The sequence below is a fragment of the Ascaphus truei genome, chromosome 3, assembly GCF_040206685.1.
Source record: "Ascaphus truei isolate aAscTru1 chromosome 3, aAscTru1.hap1, whole genome shotgun sequence".
In the NCBI taxonomy this organism is placed as follows: Eukaryota; Metazoa; Chordata; class Amphibia; order Anura; family Ascaphidae; genus Ascaphus; species Ascaphus truei.
The window spans coordinates 27,442,626-27,464,075 of NC_134485.1; the positions used below are offsets into that span (position 1 = coordinate 27,442,626).

The 21,450-nt window shown below is 42.4% G+C and overlaps 1 protein-coding gene across 5 annotated transcripts in view; it reads left to right on the top strand.

Moving 5' to 3' along the window:
- IFNGR2 (interferon gamma receptor 2) overlaps window positions 1-21,450 on the top strand; it is a 41,548-nt gene that overhangs the window by 11,280 nt on the left and 8,818 nt on the right. Inside the window, exons 4-8 of one of the 5 annotated variants that reach the window (XR_012800383.1) lie at window positions 1,208-1,362; window positions 3,695-3,839; window positions 6,988-7,139; window positions 14,601-15,785; window positions 16,321-19,884. Coding sequence is in view for 3 of the 5 variants with exons in the window: in XM_075593856.1 (XP_075449971.1) it covers window positions 1,208-1,362; window positions 3,695-3,839; window positions 6,988-7,139; window positions 14,601-14,768 (620 nt within the window). In the remaining 2 variants the exon portion in view is untranslated. Of the gene's footprint in view, window positions 1-1,207; window positions 1,363-3,694; window positions 3,840-6,987; window positions 7,140-14,600; window positions 19,885-21,450 lie in introns of those variants that run through there. The other 4 variants (XR_012800384.1, XM_075593857.1, XM_075593856.1 and 1 more) reach the window with 4 other exon arrangements.

Genomic DNA, 21,450 nt, shown 5'->3' on the forward strand with positions numbered 1-21,450 from the left:
ATTTGGGTAGTGGGCCTGATGTATACGACGAAAGACGAAAAAGCCCCAATGCCACAACCAATATGACTAATAATTAAGTTAAATACCATCTCTTATTCTGATAAGTAAGGGGTCAGTAATCAGTCCTTTGCCCAAAGCATTATAAGCCTGCAACCACGTCACGGTTAGTCTTTCCAGAGCTGTGCTGTGAGTTACAAGGCATTTCTTGTACATTCTTCAAATGTACAATGGCATCACATTTAACCCCATATATAACTTTTTGTTTATACAAATGTCTGCATCGTAGACTGTGAACACGTGATTTATTATGTAACATGTTCTATCTGGTGAGACAAGCCCCGCAGGCCCAGTGGAAAATTTATTTTTTGTGTGTGTCTCTACTGTATTTTACATTGTGGGAAAATGGAACTAATGGCAATAAATTAGAGAGACTGTCTCTTGTTTTTAATTTTTACACATTTAGTCATCTGAATTGCTATTGCTTATTTGAGAGCCACACCACAGAAAATGATCCTAAACCAATGCAGAGTAGGACCTCCATGCTTACAGTAGTACTGCCCAGGCAGCCTAAACCAGCAGTGGCCTACTCCAGTCCTCAAGGGCCACCAACAGGTCAGGTTTTCAGGGAATCTCTGCTTCAGCACAAGTGCTCAATCAGTGGCTCAGTAGTTGACCTGTTGGTGGTCCTTGACCTAAGATCTCTGGACAATAATCCAGAAATCAGTATTTTGAGGATGGGTCTTTACTTTTTGTTAGCTGGATGGGGGAGGAAATCCAACCCAGACTTATAATGGCATCCCCAGAAAGGGACTACTCGCTGCGGCCGTTTCGTCCCTGAGGTAGTGCGGCTAGGTCAATGAGCTTTAGGATTAGGGGTTACGGTTTGGGTTGTAGGGTGAGGGGTTAAGGTTTTTATGGTCAGGGGATACATTGCCGCTGCAGGTAATCTGTTCTGGTGAGGAAACAGCCGAGCTGAATGGTCGGCTTGAGATACTTCAATATTTTATTTAAGGAAAATAAATGTGGGAGAGTTTGGTTGAGAGGACTTAATGCATAAAAATGTACTCCATATCAATGTGTGCGGTAACATGTCTATTCTCAGGGCAGATGCATCTTATCTGTCACACATCACAATGCTGCCTTAAAGAGGCGTGTGACATGAGGGAAACGCTGGTCTAAATGTGTGTGTTATGTTGTTTTATTTCAGCAACTATAGGTCCTGTGAAGTCACTAACATTAACCTCGAGTAAGGAGGATCATAATTCACTCTACGTCAGTTTCTTGCCTCCTTTTTCCTCAATACCACAGCAATTGGATTTACGATATAACCTGAGCTACTGGAAAGCAAGCTCGGGCCTAAAGGTACGATTTGGAATATAAATATGCAGATCTTTACAGGCATGAAGTTTTTATAGGATCACTTTAGTGCGCAGGGCGGCCAACTCCAGTCCTCAAGGGCCACTAACAAGTCAGGTTTTCAGGATATCCCTGCTTCAGCACAGGGGGCTCAATCAGTGGCTCAGTCTTTGACACTAAAGCCACTCCTAGTTTAGTCCATATTGGCAGGACATATCTTTCTGCAAAAAAAAAAAATGACTTGCATAGCACATGTGACAAAAAGGGGAAGGGGGAGTGGTGGATGGACTGGGCGCTTCAAAGTGTGATTATATAAGACAGTGTCAAAAACATTTAAATAAACCACATAATGTGAAAAAACACTAATAAAACCCTTTCACCAACCAGTGAAAAATAGTGATAAAAAAGTGTAAATTGCTGCTCAACTTCCTCAAGTGGGACTGTTCCAGTTCCCAGGATATGGAATTTTCTTTGCTTGGGGGAGAGGAGGGGCGCAGGAGAGTTCAATAATACACGTGAAAGAAAAATAAGGCAAATATAGTGCAGACTGTAAATACTATTAAGTATCACCCTATTATCTGTATGAAATAGCACTCACAAAACTTATCGTGATATCAAGCATGTCCGAGATCCATCTCTCTCTGACTGGAGCCCTTGGAATCCACAAATGTCAGGACATCCCTCAATGGACAGGTAAGGTATATGCAAAAAAGAAGAACCACAATAGTGCATACTGTTCGACCAATGTATTAAAAAAATATCAGCGCTCACACTCGGCACTGAGCCCCTGCAGCCGCAACGAGAGCGGCTTCAGCAGGGGCTCGCGCACGCTTGGGGAAGCGTGTGTCTCACGAAGTTTTCAAATTTGGCGCTCGCCGGAGCGCAGGGCCGGTCACGTGAGCGGTTCGCCCAATGAGGGCGAACCAGCTCCGTGACGTCACTGGCCCGCCCACGGACGGCGCGCTGTGAGCTTCAGCGCGCCTCCGCACGGACAAAGTGTCTATGTCCCAGGCCTAAGAGGGGGAGGAAGAGTGTGAGTGAGAGACAGAGTGGAGAGTAATACATGGGGAAGGGAGAGGAGGGAGTGTAAGAGAGGAAGGTCACTGATCGGGTGTGATTGTAACTGAGGGGGAAGGTGTAACGAATGTCACTATAATTTGGGTTTTGAAGTCTGCAACTGAAAGGTTGACTGCAGAGTACTGCAAACGGTGTGAAGCCGGGTACTTTATCTAGTCTATAAAATATAGTAATGAAATTTGTCTGTGATTTACCTGATGGCCCATTAAAGCCCTGGGGGGGGGGGGGTTATTTACTAAAATCTCCTGGCTGCAAAACTGGGGCAAAGTGTGCAAAAGAATCGCACAACATGTATGAAAGGAAAAAACACCATTGCTTTCAATAGGATTCATTTTGTTTGATAAATACAGCTGTGATTGAACAAAAAAGCCTCTCTATAGGGAAAGAGAATCAGCGGGCACTGCAGGCAAAAAATGAAGGCTGGACTGTGCTAAACAATAATGCTTTTATTTAATCAATGAGCAAAAAATGTAGGATAAAAGGGGGACAGGGGATTCTCTTTCCCTATAGAGAGGCTTTTTTTTTCAATCACACCTACAGCCTGGAGCACGCCTATCCGGATGATTACTTCATGGAGTAAGTGACTTTTATTTCAACCTCCCAGGGGATATAGCCATCTATGCAGGGTTTATACTTATAGGGGTCCGTTTCTGGTCGAAAGACTAGCTCCGGTCAACCCTGTCCCCATCGCTAGGCTTATCCCTTAACTAGGGGTCAAGACAGGTTGTTCATATGGTATATTATTACCCAGTTAACTCCTTTTGTATCCGGAGCTGTTTTGCATCTATTACATGAACTTTATACTTTTGGATTCACACTCTGCAGCACATGTTTTTTTTTGGGGGGGGGGGGGGGCATCCTCCCCAATTGTTCTCTTATAAATACAGCTGTGTTTTTCCCCCACTTTTGCAACCGGTAGATGTCCGTAAATAAATATATAAATCGTGGGGGTTTTTTTGTTTGTTTTTTTTTTTAAACATAGCAATTTCTCAGGGGTTTGAGCAGAGGTTGGCAACTCCTGTCCTCAAGGGCCACCAACAGGTCAGGTTTTCAGGATATCCCGGCTTCAGCACAGGTGGCTCACTGAAAGAGAGAGCCACTGATTGAGCCACCTGTGCAGAAGCCGAGATATCCTGAAAACTTGACCTGTTGGTGGCCCTTGAGGACTGGAGTTGCCCACTCCGGGGTTTGAGCCTCGTATTGTTTGTACAACTTGCGACAAAACAATAAAATCCTCCTCCTGATTCTGGTCTGTTATTAGAAGCCCCTGGAGGAGACACAGAAAACATCCATAAAGCTGACCGGTTTGGAAGCTGGAACACGGTACTGTGTACAAGTGAACTCCTTCACGCCTAACCTAGACGGACAAATAAGTGGCGCTGTTTGTGAAACAACAACAGCTGCAGGTAATTCCACTGAACCATTTTTGTCCATGGAAACATCTGAACTCCTTGGCTCTATAGAGCAGCCATGGTATTAATGTCCCTATTTACTAAGCTAGGGTGGCCAACTCCAGTCCAAGGCCACCAACAGGTTTTCAGGATATCCCTGCTTCCGCATGGGTGGCTCAATCAGGGACTCAGTCCAGGCGGCCATGGACAACCAGCCCTGTACGAAGAGGTGCTTCTTCACAAGACACCATCATGTCAGTGGGCTGTAAGGTATCTACCGTATAGCATCGCTTGGTAAATATGGACTGAAATTTGCAGTTCTAAGTAAATTGGGTTTTAAGAATTGAAAACAATTACCTGTGTAACACGTTCTCTAACTTTTTTTTGCCTTAACTCATGCTTTTTCAGCAGCCACAAGGCCTGAAAGCCCTACATTGAAACTTTTTAATTCCCCCCCGAAAATCAGTCCAGACATACCAGTCCTGGGCAACTTACCAAACGAAAGGGTAACGAGTGGGTTTTCCACAGACCATAAAGGTTGATATTGCTCATTTGTAAGAAAAACAATTAAAAAAAAAAAGCTGTTTTTGAATGTAAAGGCTAATGCAGTCTCAACTGTTGGGATCTTAATGCCCCATTCTTCAATAAAACAGCCTAGTTGAAGGCTATCATTCAAGTATCGTGTCGTTAACATGTCCAAGAAGACATCTGATCGCAGTAACATGTTTGTCCTATTACCTCTTCTCTGTTTGTCAACTTGGCCAATTATCGTATGTCAAAGGGCAGGGAGTTTGGTGGCCCTCTGTTAGAAAATGTAAGGGGCCCGCCTGGTCGCTCTTCTGATTCTTTAGTGTGTCCCGGATCGATGGCCGGAGTTGGGCCATTATCTCCCGGAAGGTGCGTTCCATTTTTCCCAAGTAGCAAAGACCACAGAGGCATGTGATCAGATATCTCACAAACTGACTGAGGCAGTTTAAGCGTTTTCTGATCTTGATGTTCTACCCCATATGACGATGTTTAAAGAACGCCAACTCCACCATCTTAACAAGCATCTACAGTACCACACATTTGATTTATTTTGACTTTGGGAAGTTGTACTACGTCTTTAAAAAAAAAAAAAAAACATTGCCAATTTATACAAAACTGTGGGCTGCCAAATGGAGCTGATTTTGGTGATGGCCTTTTTAACCCACAAATAAAGCAGACCAGCCAGATTCCAGGATGCTATCTGATTTCTAAAATATCTATTATTGAGATTTAATGGAATAAAATGCTCTCCAATCCTTCCGAAATTCAAGTTGTCCCCCAAAGTATTTCCAATTGAATTATTATTATCATGTATTTATAAAGTGCCAACATATTCAGCAGCGCGGTACAGTGAGAGACCAGAATGATAAAAAATTACATACAAAATAAATGTAGCCCCCCACTGGGGACTATTAATAATGTAAGGGGTTAACATAACACCCTTAATCGGTTAATAGGGTGGGCTCACTCAAGTTACTCCCCTCTCCATGTGATGTATGATGACTATGCAGTAGGGAAAGCCACTCCCTTGTATGTCTGGTGACCCATGATGTCAGCATGGGGAGATAAAAGGGTATATATAGCTCCACCCATTGTGCTAGACACAGGTTCCTAGGAGTTCGAGCAGAGGGCCTCACTGTGAGTCCTGTAAATAATAGTTATGTATATTAAGCGTGTCCAGTACCTGTTTATTATTTTCAGTAAGGAATGTGCAATATTTAGATAGCGCCTCCTAGTAATGGTCCAAGATTCTTCATGTGAGAAAAGCAAGAAGTATGTTCTTAGCAGGAGTTCTTAGAGTAGTAACTCCAGAGCATAATCGTATCGGCCCCACCAGAAGGTCCTTAGTAAATTCCCAATCCAATATGTATGTAAGAGGTATGCAGTACACAGTAAAGGGATACTGATCCCAGAGGACTGAGTATTCCCAACAGGGGACCACTTGAGATGGGGCATTACTGACGCCATGCAGGACATTGCCATTCTAACCAATACTAGGGAAATAGGCATTTGCTGCATACAGTATAAAAGAATAGGAGAAGCAGATAATTTTAGCTGGACATTGTTATGGGAATGCTACTACCTCATGCGAATCTTATTAGTCCAGATCTTTGCGGCATCCTGACGCCTTCCCAAATACACTCTCTCACTGAAGCCTTGAGAAAGCGTTTCTCACGCGAAACGCGTGTGTCGGCACCTGTCACGCGCACGGTCAGTATTGACGTGGCAGCCTCTTACCTCGCAGAGTGAGCAGCTGCCAGACCGAATACGTGCAGACCCTCTCATATTGGGCTTGAGTTTTACAGTTCACTCGGTGGGCAAATGGTGAGGATAGTGTTTGTTTTTATACCTGACTTGGTTTGAATTCATGTGGCAACATACCTGACAGTTGAGCACATTCATGAATATGTGCATAGGCATACTCATAGCCACACCGTCCTCTGGTATTAGATAGCCGCTCCACCCACTGACAGCAATCAATATATTTAGCCCTTAATTATCTGGGCTACAATTGCTTTATATAGGCTACGTTCAGTGGCTGTACCTATACTTAGGGGTGTACTTGATTATCTCAGCACTTTACTAGCTTATGTGGAAGCACAGTACCTGACGGTTGAGCACATTCATGAATATGTGCATAGGCATACTCAATCAGCCACACCGCCTTCTGGTATCTGTAAGCTGTTCCACCTACGGATAGCAATTAATGTACCTAGCCCCTAGTTGTCTGGGCTACACTTGCTTCATATAGGCAGGTTAACATCACTTCCTCATCTCTGCTCCTACCTAAGAACTCATACCTAGGGAATACTGTATACCAGCTCCCTTCATTGAACATTTGATCTAATTTCCTCATCTGTTCACATCTTCTCAGAACCCGGAGTGTCATATACACTCAACTTAGGGTTAATATATGTGTCCTTTAGTTGGATTTTAAACCTCATTATTTTAATCAGTATAACATTCAATATTTAATTTTAATATTGTCACATTACTATTAGGGTATTGAGTGCTTTAGTTGGGTTCTTGCTTCTTTGCTGTTTTCCTTCCCAAATACAGTAATGTATTATTTTACATGGAGTTGTATTTTAAATATGTTCATAACCGTTTCTTTTCTTTCTTTTCTTTTTTACAGTTCTAACTACAGCTGGGTACATTGCACTTTTCGTGTCTGTAATTACTGTGTTTATTGCAGCACTGGTATGTTTATTTTTAATACACAAATACAGCCCCGTTATCAAGCGCTGGCTGAATCCTCCGTGTAGAATACCTCTTCACATAGAGCAGGTAAGAATACAATCACGCCCCCTAACTCCCCTCCTCTCCCCCCTGCTCCTGGCGTAACTTTTTTTTTACTGCCGGAATGTCCGTGACACCCGGATCATGTGATCGCTATTGTAGCCGTCACATGACTCCGACAGGTCCGTTTAAAGTCCGGAACACAAGGGGAAATTCTCTTCCATTCTGATCGCAGCTGGTGTCATCGTTATACATGGGCAAACATAGGACACCAGCATGCCAGCTCGTGTGTGTGTGTATATATATGTATGTGTGTGTGTATATATATCAGGACTTTTGATGGTATTATAGGGATTGCAGATGGACAGAACTTACTGAAAACAGACTAGCAGTTTGAAAAGACATCAATGACAAGAAAAAAAAAACGATCAATCAAGCAGTGCAGAATACGTCAATTAGTCTCTTTCCCAAAAAAACTAGCCAGATAATACGCAAAATGACATGCAAAAACTAAATACATTCTGCAGATCAATGCGCTGCTCTAGCAACAGGGGATTTAACAAAAACTCCAACAAATGATGCCTCCTGATCAACTGTTAGCCATTACATTTCAGTGATATATATATATATGGTTGGTAATATATATATATATATATATATATATATATATATATATATATATATATATATATATATATATATATATATATATATATATATATATATATATATATATATATATATATATATATATATATATATATATACAGTGGTTGACAAATCCCCAAAAAATCTACTCGCCACACAAAAAAATCTACTCGCCACATAGTACCAAACGTGTGCTGCTTGGGCCAATATTTACTCGCCCGGGGGTTAAATCCACTCGCCCGGGGCGAGCAAATGTATAGGTTTGTCGAACACTGTATATATATATATATATATATATATATATATATATATATATATATATATATATATATATATATAAAAAAACCATAATACTGAGTTAAGTTATGGTGAGTAAAAAAAGTGACAAAAACCCTCCACAGGAAAGCAAATATGCAAATATAACTGTATGCTCATCTGCATGTCTTAGGCAGGTCTGCAACCCCGCCTTTCCCCATTATCACCCAGCATACAGCACTTCCACTGCAGCAAGGGATTCTGGGAAATGACATGCAAATGAGCACACAGTGTCACTTTTTGCCTCAATAACCATTTTTAACATGGTTCCCTATAGGCTTAAGCTTGCTGCATGGTCACAGCTTTGAGCACAGCCAGGGTTAAGGTGCATACCCAGAAAACCACCCACAGACAGCTGTTTCGACCTTGATGGGTCTCATCAGTGTGGGGTTGATTTTACTGGGAATGCAAGAGAGGCTATGGGATAGGCTAAACCATAATACTGAGTTAAGTTATGGTGAGTAAAAAAAGTGACAAAAACCCTCCACAGGAAAGCAAATATGCAAATATAACTGTATGCTCATCTGCATGTCTTAGGCAGGTCTGCAACCCCGCCTTTCCCCATTATCACCCAGCATACAGCACTTCCACTGCAGCAAGGGATTCTGGGAAATGACATGCAAATGAGCACACAGTGTCACTTTTTGCCTCAATAACCATTTTTAACATGGTTCCCTATAGGCTTAAGCTTGCTGCATGGTCACAGCTTTGAGCACAGCCAGGGTTAAGGTGCATACCCAGAAAACCACCCACAGACAGCTGTTTCGACCTTGATGGGTCTCATCAGTGTGGGGTTGATTTTACTGGGAATGCAAGAGAGGCTATGGGATAGGCTAAACCATAATACTGAGTTAAGTTATGGTGAGTAAAAAAAGTGTCAAAAACCCTCCACACAGCAAGCATGCAGCAAGCTTAAGCCTATAGGGAACCATGTTAAAAATGGTTATTGAGGCAAAAAGTGACACTGTGTGCTCATTTGCATGTCACTTCCCAGAATCCCTTGCTGCAGTGGAAGTGCTGTATGCTGGGTGATAATGGGGAAAGGCGGGGTTGCAGACCTGCCTAAGACATGCAGATGAGCATACAGTTATATTTGCATATTTGCTTTCCTGTGGAGGGTTTTTGTCACTTTTTTTACTCACCATAACTTAACTCAGTATTATGGTTTAGCCTATCCCATAGCCTCTCTTGCATTCCCAGTAAAATCAACCCCACACTGATGAGACCCATCAAGGTCGAAACAGCTGTCTGTGGGTGGTTTTCTGGGTATGCACCTTAACCCTGGCTGTGCTCAAAGCTGTGACCATGCAGCAAGCTTAAGCCTATAGGGAACCATGTTAAAAATGGTTATTGAGGCAAAAAGTGACACTGTGTGCTCATTTGCATGTCATTTCCCAGAATCCCTTGCTGCAGTGGAAGTGCTGTATGCTGGGTGATAATGGGGAAAGGCGGGGTTGCAGACCTGCCTAAGACATGCAGATGAGCATACAGTTATATTTGCATATATATATATATATATATATATATATATATATATATATATATATATATATATATATATATATATATATATATATATATTTATATATAAAGAGAAAAAGGCCCTAAAAAATCACTCTAGTATGTCTTTAAAGTACAAATCACATAATTTTTATTGATAAATTGTCACAGAACAACGGTTAATACAAAGCACAGAAAATGTTTAAAATAGGGCATGGATCCCCTGTACGTTACAAAACTTGACAAATCCTCCAAAAACATGCCCTCATGGGGACAGAGCCAAAAGTCAAAATAGACAATGATAATGTTCTAAGGTACCTGACAAGGTAGGTCTAATATAACAGACAGCAGACTTAATAACCGTTGCTATGGCTACGTGATCATAAGTAAAGAATCAAAACACACTACTATCCCCTTCAATCTAGGGTTTGTCTGTGGTGACAAAAATAGCATGTAAGTGACAACAAAGTAAAGTGTCCCACGTTATTATGCTTTGAGCGTTGCTCCTTGTCTCCTCCTTTCATCTACCGATTTTTGTACCTGACCATAGGTGATGTATTATCCTCTATTGCTGCAGGCCTAAGTGTGCTTTTTAGGCTTCATATTGTGTATCTTTGTTGTCACTTACATGCTATTTTTGTCACCATAGACAAACCCTAGATTGAAGGGGATAGTAGTGTGTTTTGATTCTTTACTTATGATCACGTAGCCATAGCCACGGTTATTAAGTCTGCTGTCTGTTATATTAGACCTACCTTGTCAGGTACCTTAGAACATTATCATTGTCTATTTTGACTTTTGGCTCTGTCCCCATGAGGGCATGTTTTTGGAGGATTTGTCAAGTTTTGTAACGTACAGGGGATCCATGCCCTATTTTAAACATTTTCTGTGCTTTGTTTTAACCGTTGTTCTGTGACAATTTATCAATAAAAATTATGTGATTTGTACTTTTAAAGACATACTAGAGTGCTTTTTTAGGGCCTTTTTCTCTCTTAATAATATATGGCTGTGCTCAAAGCTGTGACCATGCAGCAAGCTTAAGCCTATAGGGAACCATGTTAAAAATGGTTATTGAGGCAAAAAGTGACACTGTGTGCTCATTTGCATGTCATTTCCCAGAATCCCTTGCTGCAGTGGAAGTGCTGTATGCTGGGTGATAATGGTGAAAGGCGGGGTTGCAGACCTGCCTAAGACATGCAGATGAGCATACAGTTATATTTGCATATTTGCTTTCCTGTGGAGGGTTTTTGTCACTTTTTTTACTCACCATAACTTAACTCAGTATTATGGTTTTTATATATATATATATATATATATATATTACCAACCATATATATATATATCACTGAAATGTAATGGCTAACAGTTGATCAGGAGGCATCATTTGTTGGAGTTTTTGTTAAATCCCCTGTTGCTAGAGCAGCGCATTGATCTGCAGAATGTATTTAGTTTTTGCATGTCATTTTGCGTATTATCTGGCTAGTTTTTTGGGGAAAGAGACTAATTGAGGTATTCTGCACTGCTTGATTGATCGTTTTTTTTTTTCTTTTCATTGATGTCTTTTCAAACTGCTAGTCTGTTTTCAGTAAGTTCTGTCCATGTGCAATCCCTATAATACCATCAAAAGTCCTGATTTAGTCAGGATAGTCCCAGTTTGCTCAGATCTGTACAAAGCTATAGATATGTCAAGAATAACTGTAGGCAGCATCAAATCTTTATTTCAAATCAACAAACTGTGTTTTCTTTTAAATAATGTACAGTATCACAGATTACATTTTTTGCCTCCTATTATATTTCCAGTATATTACACAAAGGTGTCGCCTAATAATGAAGTACTCCGTATATTATAGACTCCGGTAAACCTAAAACAGATGATCACGGCGTCATTGTTTATAAGGCTGCAATATATCTCTGCAGTTGAAGATGAGAGACTGTGGGGAACAAAAACAAATGTATCAAACAAGTTCAATAACGATATCTTGCCTGTGCTGTTAAAACCTGTCTGACCGCAAACGGGGAATTCTTCACTTTAAGCTGCCAGCACTTTCATTTTGCAGTTAGTTGTACAGTAACTCGAGCCTATCGCCTGGAGCAGCAGAAACCAAATGTACTGTGGCTAACCTGTCAGGAAACCACACAGCACGTGATCTGTGCACGTTTCAGGTGGTGAAGGGGTGCGACGCTGGAAACATCCTCACAGACGCATTACTAATAGACAACATGCTGTTTAATTAACACATGGGCTAATTTTAAAGCAGTAATCTTCTTCTCTTTTTTTCTCTCCATATTTTTTAATGTTAAATATTTATTTCTTTTTTCTTTTTTGCACAAGCAACAAATCTTCTGCTATTCCTAGAACTTAGGGAGGGGGTCTCTGGTTTTTGTACTTTTAAGAAACAAAATAATTTTGAGGGGAGTTGCTACCGTTCCTGCTTATTCCATCCAAAACCAGCATTGTTTTATCAAACTCCTTTCTTTGATGGTGAAACATGTTCATATCGTACTTGGAGAATAATACATACAATTTGCTGTGGTTACTGCACATAAGTACTATTGAGATGTTTTATAAGCCGCCCCCTGATTGCTGTGTGAATGCTATTTTGGGGTATTTGCTGTGTATATTTTTTGGCCAAAATTTGAAAAGCTTTCAATGCAGGCAAATTATATAGATATATTATACACACATGCGTGTGCGCGCGTGCATACACACACACACACACACACACACACACACAATCAGAGATGCAGTCATAAATAAGGGGATTCCCCGGTTAACTGTCTGTAAGATAATATAATCAAATAGGTTTGCACTTTTAAAAAGTGTACCCAAGATGTGCTGTGCTGTGCTCCTAGCACACCTCTTCTTTCCCCATTCCCGCCAACTCCACTCCTTCTGGCAGCAAAGTGGTTAAAACCATCAGAATTAGAGGACGTGATGCATAAGAGGTTAAGCCTAGAGCCCACTCAGTCCTTTCCCTGTGTGATTCTGCGTGAGGGAAGCGTTCCACACAAGCACTGCCGCCCTCTTCATGTTCTGGGACAAGGGCCCTCTCTGAGTGACAGCTGGAGTTTTTGGCCTTTAATAAGATCACAATGCACTTTATATAAAGTGCAAAAGAACTTGGCTTTTTGATAGGTGATTAACATGAGAATGATGTGGGAATTAGTGAATACATTTACAATACAACCCCTATATAAGATGCCGCTTTCAAACAGCAGCCTCCTCCTCCGTTCAAAATGGTATTGCGCGTACAACTTGAAGCGCAAACTCTCCGAAGTAAGAATGTGAAATACACAAAAAAAGATATCGACAAAATAGTGTCAATCTGTGTTAAAACCCTTAAGGAATGATCTGAAGCTTGGGATCAATGCCCTCATGTGCCCTGTGATAATCCGGCTTTGCACATAGTCAGGCTTCATACAGTATATGACCCAATCTTACTCCAAAGAGGAGAGAACAGCTCCTCAAAGGGAAAGGTTGATACAAGAGAACATAGTATAATACGTTTTTTCTCAAATAATAAAAAAGGTGGAATAAAATAGCACTCACAAAACTGCCAATAAAACGAACATTGAGTGTGTTAAGGGCACCCTCGTATCCAGCTCCAAACCCCTACATCACTATGCCTCCCGCTGTTCAGCCCCAGATCAGCACATGTTTTACAAAGGAACAAAAATATTAAGTAAATACAGTCGGTATAGCAATAGCCAACGGACACAGTGGTATTTTAGCAACTCTCATTCACTAATGAGCTCTAATAGTCTCATTATACTAGCCAAAAGTGAGCTTTGCCTACCTTTTTTATTGGCCAATTCACAAGTACAATATCTGCTGAGTCAGTTACTCCAGTGAAAGATGTCAATATACATTTGCCCAAAGTTGTCGACGAAGCCGGCACTCGCATGGACTGAGCTGTAACATGATTTGTTATAAGAATCAGCATTTCAGTCTCAATACAGGGACCGTTGTAACGCCATACAGTTATCTTCATAACATGTTTTAGGTCCAATACAGGAACCTTTAAAATCCCTGTATTGGACCAAAATGTTGGTTCCTATAATAATGAATTTTTGCAGTCCATGTGAGTACTGTACCGGCTTTCTCGACAACTTTGTATAATGTGATGACTTCCGTTGTACACTCGTGACTGGAAACTTTGTATCCGTGACCGGGAGTGCTTCTTTATACATCGACGATACAATCGTGCCCAACTTTTTGGTTTTTGTTGAGTTGATGTATTTCAAAGCTGTGTTGGCTTTCCTATTACGTTGGGTTATGTGAAGTGTAAAATAAATATATATTTTTTTTAAATGACAATAGTGAAAACAAGCATGTTAACACACATACTGATACATTAGATAATGAGCTTCCTGCTCAGAGGAATAAGGGGAAGGCTGGAAACATACAGTATAGTAGGGGAGAGAGACTGGTATACAGGTTATTGTGTCTGCTTGCCATGGTTTCAGTGAGCTACAGACAGATGTTTAAACATGATGCTGACAGCAGGGGTGGGCAACTTTTTTTTTTCTGGTCTGCCAATAAATGGGCACACACTGTTTTGCGGGCCACTGTCCTACTGCCCCCTCCTCCTCGTCACACTCAATCCCCCCATGTCCTCTTTCACTCAATTTTCCCCCCTCGTCCTCTCTCACTCAATCCCCCCTCGTCCTCTGTCACTCAATTACTCCCTCTCCTCTCTCTCATCCAATCCCCCTCTACTCTCACTCAATCCCCTTCCTCCTCTCAGTCAATTCCCCCGTCTTTTCTCACTCAACCCCCTCCCCCTTTCTTACTCAATTCCCACAGGGAGAGTGGCAGGAGGTCTCCTGTCCCGCGCTGGAGAGAAGTTAGAGCCCCAGGGTGCAGAACTTGGAGCTGGGGAATGGCGGAGGGGGGTTCGAGGGGAAGATATATTCAGGCCACTCCAAATACATTATGCAGGCCACAGATTGGCCACCCCTGCTTTAGAGTATGTCATGAGGGCATGTTTCTACCTCACTGGGAATGTGTTTCATTTGGTAATATTGCACTTAAATCTTTTGCAGTATTTACAAGATCCTGACCTGCACGTGTGTGTACAAGAATCTGAAAATAAACCTGTGTTAGAGGATCAGTATGATCTCGTATCCATTGTGGAAACGGAATTCTTCCAGAGCACCAGTGCAATGCAAACCTTTCCCGAAGACAGCAGCCAGTCTGCTGAGAAAACTTGAGGAAGAAGAAGGGGCAGAGACTGACGAGCGGACACATTTTACTGCTGGACATCACTCCCATGTTACCAACCATGTATGCTTTCTCACACTGACTGGGATGACAACATACAGTATAACACTGTGCCTAGTGGGAAACTCATAAGGCAGCAGAGATGGGTTGGACCAGAAGTGACCAACGCTAGTTTTCTGGGTTAGACAATGGTTCACATTGTCACAATTGGAGGAAATTTTGGTCGTTTACGAGTTTAAAAAAAGTTGTGAAAATGAACTGATATTTATTTTTTATTTTTAAATCAGCTTAGGGATTAAATGTTGCACCGAAATTCGCAGAGTTTATGGTGATTTTCACTACAAGGCCATAATGCTTCTTGGAGAAAATGTGATAATGCAGCAAAAAAGGAAAGGAAACGAATGCAAAGAACGTTTTTTTATTTTTTTTCGAGACTTGGAATATTCCATAAAAGATTTGCCCAAACGTGGTCCCGGCACGCAAATTTTCCACGGACTCGGATAACATCGCACATTTCTGCTGGAGAGAATATGGTGACGTATTTGACTGAAAGGAAGCCCATTGGGCCACGGAGTTCTGCACCAGCAGAAATCCCAAATGTCGTCTTTCTTCCGGAACACGGCCTTCCACTCTGACTAATTTTATTTAAAGGGGCAATTCTCACCTTGCTCCATCCTCCCTTTTTTTTCTTATACATAGAATAAGGGTGGCCAACTCCAGTCCTCAAGGGCCACCAATACACCAGGTAGTAGGGCTATCCCTGCTTCAGCACGTGTTGGCGCTGGTATATCCTGAAACCCTGACCTGTTGGTGGCCCTTGAGGACTGGAGTTAGCCACCACTGACATAGGTGGAAATCAGGGGGTCCCCAGAGCTGAAACCCTGGTTCCTGAGTGACGTACCGGGAAGGGAGCCACTTGGTATTCAAATCCCCACGTTACACACGCAAATAATTGGCCTGCGTTAAACACCATTTTGTTTTCCCTGGAGGCGGCAGCAACTTGCCCGGTAAGTGTCCCAGGTACCAAAGGGTCCCTGTAACTGAAATTAACATAGTTCACCTTTGCAGACCACCCTGCTTCCCACTCATGTAAAGGGGTGGGGGAAGAAAAAAAACAGCAGTGGGAACTACTACTTTTAGAGAATATTTAGTTGGCTTTGAAAACACCGCCATCTTTAACTGTGTCTGGCAATTCGTGGCTGGCAAATGGTTATGGATGGGAACCCAATTAGCTTAGCAATTTTATCAAAAAGTGTTTGGTGTATTATAAAAAGTGTTTGCGTTTGTGCTATTGTTAGGTAAGGATTAAGTATGCCTGTGACCTATTAATGGTATTTGCTGTAAATAAGTTTAGGCAAATCCGTTAAAGATGACCTTGTTCGCTCCAGATTCTCAACAGCATAGTTCAGTGATCTTCAGCAAATTAAGTATAAAGACCAGAAGTGTATCAGTCATTTTATACATATTTTTAAAAAAATGTAAGTCTTTAGATATGTATAACATCTGTGCCATATATTGTTATCACCTTTTTTGTTTCATTAGCTCCAGTGTGAGAAAATACACTTACCTGCTTGAGCAACTGTAGTGAAATTAGGAGAAGACAGTCTGAAGGTCACTCCAAGGTCCCTGAGGATCACAGGGGTTTCAAGTTGAAGAGCCCCGGCATAGGTAGTTGCTAAAGCTGGGCACATTTTGGTGAATGTTGACGACTTTATAACATCTATGTAAGCGACGGAAGCCCCAAATTTGGCAGTTTTGCAAACTTGTGGAAAAGTTTCCCCACATCTCTATTGCTGAGCCCATTTAGTTAGGGGCTCCACAAAGCCACACTAGTTTTAAATCACACTAGCTTTAAATTCATTGAAGTGATGCAGATTTTGATGGGACAGTTTAGAGGAAACACTACTACTAAAAGGTCAGGGAAGCAGCGTTTTGGAGGGGAGGTCCCAATAAACAATCGTAGCCATGTTCCAGGCACTGGTGCGCTCCCGTATCCGGGCAGAATGCACGTACGCCGAGTCCGCTGGGATTGTCTCAGAGTTCACCTCCCAGTGGGCGACAGGCGGGGTGCTCTGCTCGGTATCCCCCCTTGGATTCTTTTTCACTCACCATCATTATATAGGGCACTTTATGTTTACATTACAGGGAAAAAAGTAGCAGGTCAGGCTGATGTATGTATGTTACATTGACCTTTACACGATATTACTGCTGGTGGTGTGTCTGTGAGAATTTCTATTGCCTGCAGTATTGTGTTTTTATTAAAAAATCAATTACAATGAATAAAGTGCTCTGGCACCTGAATGGAGAAGAGTTACCAGGAGAGAGAGAATATATAGGTAAATACATACACACGGGTGTCATTTGATGCTGTTAATACTTTCTTTTAATTATTTATTACTAAACTGTTTTTAACAGCAATATTCTCTTCCTTTCCTTCAATGTGTTACGTCTTTTTGTGCCTTTTTACAGAATATTGCTGTTCTAATCTCTCGTTGGCTCTCAGTGGTGTAGCAAGTGCACTACCTGCCACTGTCTTGCTGGGAATGAATTGGGGGACGCCGTTTACCATTGGCAGGCTTTCTATCTACTAGTCACTGTCCCCAAAATTGTGCCCCAAAATACATTGCAGCACCCTGACTGCTCGTCTCGACGCCAATAAGTTATGGGGAGGGAGGGGAGCAATTTTCGCAGTGGTTGGGCTTCTAGCTATGTTCCACTGGCTCAGCTTGGTGCACAACTGCTGGGCAAGTCCTGGCTACTCCCATACTTGTTCTCAGCATGCAGGGAATTAGCCTTTATAGCAGGGCGGGGCAACGCTAGTCCTCAAGGGCCACCAACATGTCAGGTTTTCAGGATATCCCTGCTTCAGCACAGGGCTCAAATCAGTGGCTCAGCCTTCGACTGCCACATCCCCCTCCCCAACCCCCCTTACGGTGCCTTCTGCATTGACTCTTAATACACAATGTTACGATAACCGCTTGTTCACGTTGAAGGCAAAATTGCAATAATTATTAGAGTGCAAAACATCCACAAATATTTTAGTTGGAAGGAACTTTTGTAAATATTTAAATAAAAGTTGAAATACTGGTTTCTTTTTTTCTCTCTGCGGTCCCTAAAGTGCTCAGCGTAGCAGAACCTTTCGGAAATGAAGTGATTAACTCTTTCTCTGCTAGAGGGGGGAAGCAAAAGTGTCAAAGTAGCAATCCAAGGTCTCTGGATACAACGCCCACTTGTCAAGGGACAAAAATATTGTTGCCATTTTCCTGCGGGGGGCAGCAACGCATTGCAGAGCAGTGAATTAGTTAAGTCTCCCTAACACTAAGGCTAAGGCCCCGCTCCCAGAGTCAGCGCGCCCGCACTGCAGATAGGCGGGGCGCTGACATACTCAGACCGCGATATGCGGTCTGTAGGGAGCGGGAGTGGGAGGTTTGAGCGGGAGGGGGGGGCGTGGCTTGAGCGGAGGGACCCGCTACTCTTCCCCCCCCCCTCCCTCCACGGCTCGGGTAAGTAAAGCAACACACACACACACTGACAGATGCAGGCACACACATACACACACTGACAGAGGCAGGCACACACAGGCACACACATACACACATACACACACTGACAGAGGCAGGCACAGACATACACACATACACAGACAGACAGAGGCAGGCACTCAGGCACACACACAGACAGAGGCAGGCACTCACGCTGCTTTCCCCCCACACTCCTCCCCGCTCCCGAAGCCTCTCCTCCTCCCGAAGCCTCCCCTCCCCATTGGCTCACAGCCACACCACGTGACGCGTCAACGCTAGGGAACACCATTCTCTTGTATCCCATAGCGGCTGACGCGCAACAGCGTGTAGTAAGCTGTGCAGCCAGGGGGGACCGGCTCCGCAGGATTCCCTTGCTGGTGGGGAACTCGCGTGTGGCCGCCCGCGCCACCGAGCGCGGCGGGACCGAGGCCTAATTCTTTTCCATGAGAAAATATGGCAGCTGAGGTAAACCTCTGCAGCAGCCAATAAGATGCCGCCACATCATCTCCAGGCACTCCATTTCTTGTGACTATAATATTATTTAACACTATTACATATCAGCCACTGTTTTGGCCTAAAAATGTCCTTCATCAGAGTAGATTTAAAGCTGCCGTTTAAAAAAAATAAAAAAATAATAATTCCCCATTCTATATGTGCATCAATACAATCTGCACACTGACAAGCGATTAGCGAAGCTGCAGATCGATCTGTTCTCCTGTAATCAATCGCTTGCTCGGGGCTATTTAATTCAGTTCTTGCACAGCATTATGGGAAATGTAGTTATTGGCATTTGATTGACTGGGCAGTTACACAATTGGTGAACTGCTAGAGAGAGGGTGGGACTCGAGGCAGAGCCTATCAAGAAGGGGAAGGGGGCTGTCACTTTGGAAATGCTTCCTACATCAGAAACATAAAAAAATGTCTAAAACTTTTTTTTTAAATTTTTTAAATGCTACAAGTATTTTCCTCATAGTACAGAACTGATTTATAAAAAAACAAACAAACATGTAGGATATTGCTTGAACTGCGGCTTTAACAGGCGACCCAAAAGCCATCTTGAATTTTTACTTTTCTAATTTAATGTCACTAGCTGCTTCAATTATTGAGGGATAGAATTGTATATTTTATTTTGATCAGCCAATAAATTAGAGGTTGCTTCCTATGCTTAATGTCTGTGTGGTGGGTTTTCTATGATGTGAATATCTTTCAGTTTTATGAACCTCCTGCATTTGATTTCGTTTCTAATAGCACATTAACACACTACCCGATTTCCAGTGTTCTGTAAAAAAAATATATATATATATATTTTTTATATTATTATATATTATTATTTTTTTATAATAGATAGATAGATATATCTCTGTGCGTGAAACTGCAGCTTTGAAGAGCAAGAGCACACTTTGTCCGCCACAGTCATTGCTGGGAAACTTCCTCTTTCTTGTTCTCTGCATTTCCCCTCGTGTCTTATGACTACTGATTCCACTTTAATTATTTGTAAAAATCAGTGTTTATTTTTTTTTTATTTTATATTCAGCTGTTACCATTTTATTAAAAAATAAAATAATGAATGTACATCCTTTAATAATTGAGAGAAGTTTGAATTTGATGTTTACCGTCGCACTTCTCTGTGCAGTTTCCATACTCCCCTGGTGTTGATCTCCTACCTGTGGCTTTTACAAGAGTTGGAACTCAATAGGAAATAAAGCTTCATTTCCAGGGGGGGTCTTTTTTTGGGGGTTTGTTTTAACCGGAAGTGCAAAGATGATCAGTTGGGGATGTTTTTCCAGTTAAAACCTGAAACGGGAATCCCTACTTATTCAATCAAACTTTCAGCACTGTTGCAGTTCAATGAATAACCCCTTTCCAAATCAAATAAGCTTTATTGACATGACAAACATTTCAGTATTGCCGAAGCATGAGTAACGGGGTAGGGCAGGCCTGCACCACTTGTAAAGTGAAAAGGGCGGAAACGCTCCAAGGAAAACAGATTAGGGCCGCACGGGTAAAACAGCATGTAGTATTCACAATTATACATTTAATAAAAGCCTCGCCGCCCCCAGCCCCCTCCCTACAAGCCTCCATCTACCTCCGGCTCCAGGAGTGCTGGAAGCAGGCCCTGTGAAAGAATTCTCTCATACTCCCCCAGGCAGGGGTATATTTGATAACAGGAACATGTTTATTCTTCTCCATTATAGAGTAAAGCATACATGCAGCACTGCATACTGTAACACTGGTCTACACCTCAGGATGGTCCCTGGACTCAACCACCAGTCATGGTCCCCAGATGTCAATCCTAGCTCTTCCCCCACTCCCTAGGAGAGTAGGGGTATGGTCCCCACTCCCCTAAGGGAGGGGATAGAAGGTGACAGAGCCCTGCACACCTCTTCCGTAGGACCAGTCTCTCAGGGAAGAGACACTGAAACAATTTGGCTGTGCAGCCCCATAAGTACCGAGGGGGAGGGTCCAAGGTCTGAACCCCTTATTGGGCAGAACACAGACATTAGCCTGCCTCCCCCCCCCCCCTTGTCCCTCAAGGAAGCTGCTTGCTATGGGGAAAACCCTAGATTGGGTCTAACACTACCTGCACTGATACCAGGTCTTGCATATCAGGCAGAGTAGATTAAAAGCCTGCTAGGCATGGCTATGAAGACAGCTCTATTTCCTTGTAAGGAGTTGCAGAGGAGAGCAGGCAGGGGTGCGCACAGGGAAAAGTTTGCGCACCCCTGCCCTAGGGTGCCGCGGAACCCCGGTTGGGAAACACTGCCATAACATAATAGGTCACTCGGCTAGAAGTAGGACACAAGTCACCTGACTGAATAGGTGTACTTAAGGGGGACTTTCTCGCCCATTCCTCAGTTGTACATCTAGCAAAGATTATATACAGTACAGTACATAAGTCTCCCAACATACCACTTAGATTGTAAGCTCTCCGGAGCAGGGATTTCCTTTCCTATTGTCTAACTTTGTTGCACTTATTGTATTATTATAATTCCCTGTATTGTCTCTTTGTAAAGCGCCGAGTACATTGTGGGCGCTATATAAATAAAAATATACATAAGAAACAGAAAAAAACAACATAAGAACTACCATGGAACGGCAACCCATAATGCACTGTCAAAGAGACTATAAGAAATTAATTTTATCGGTAAGT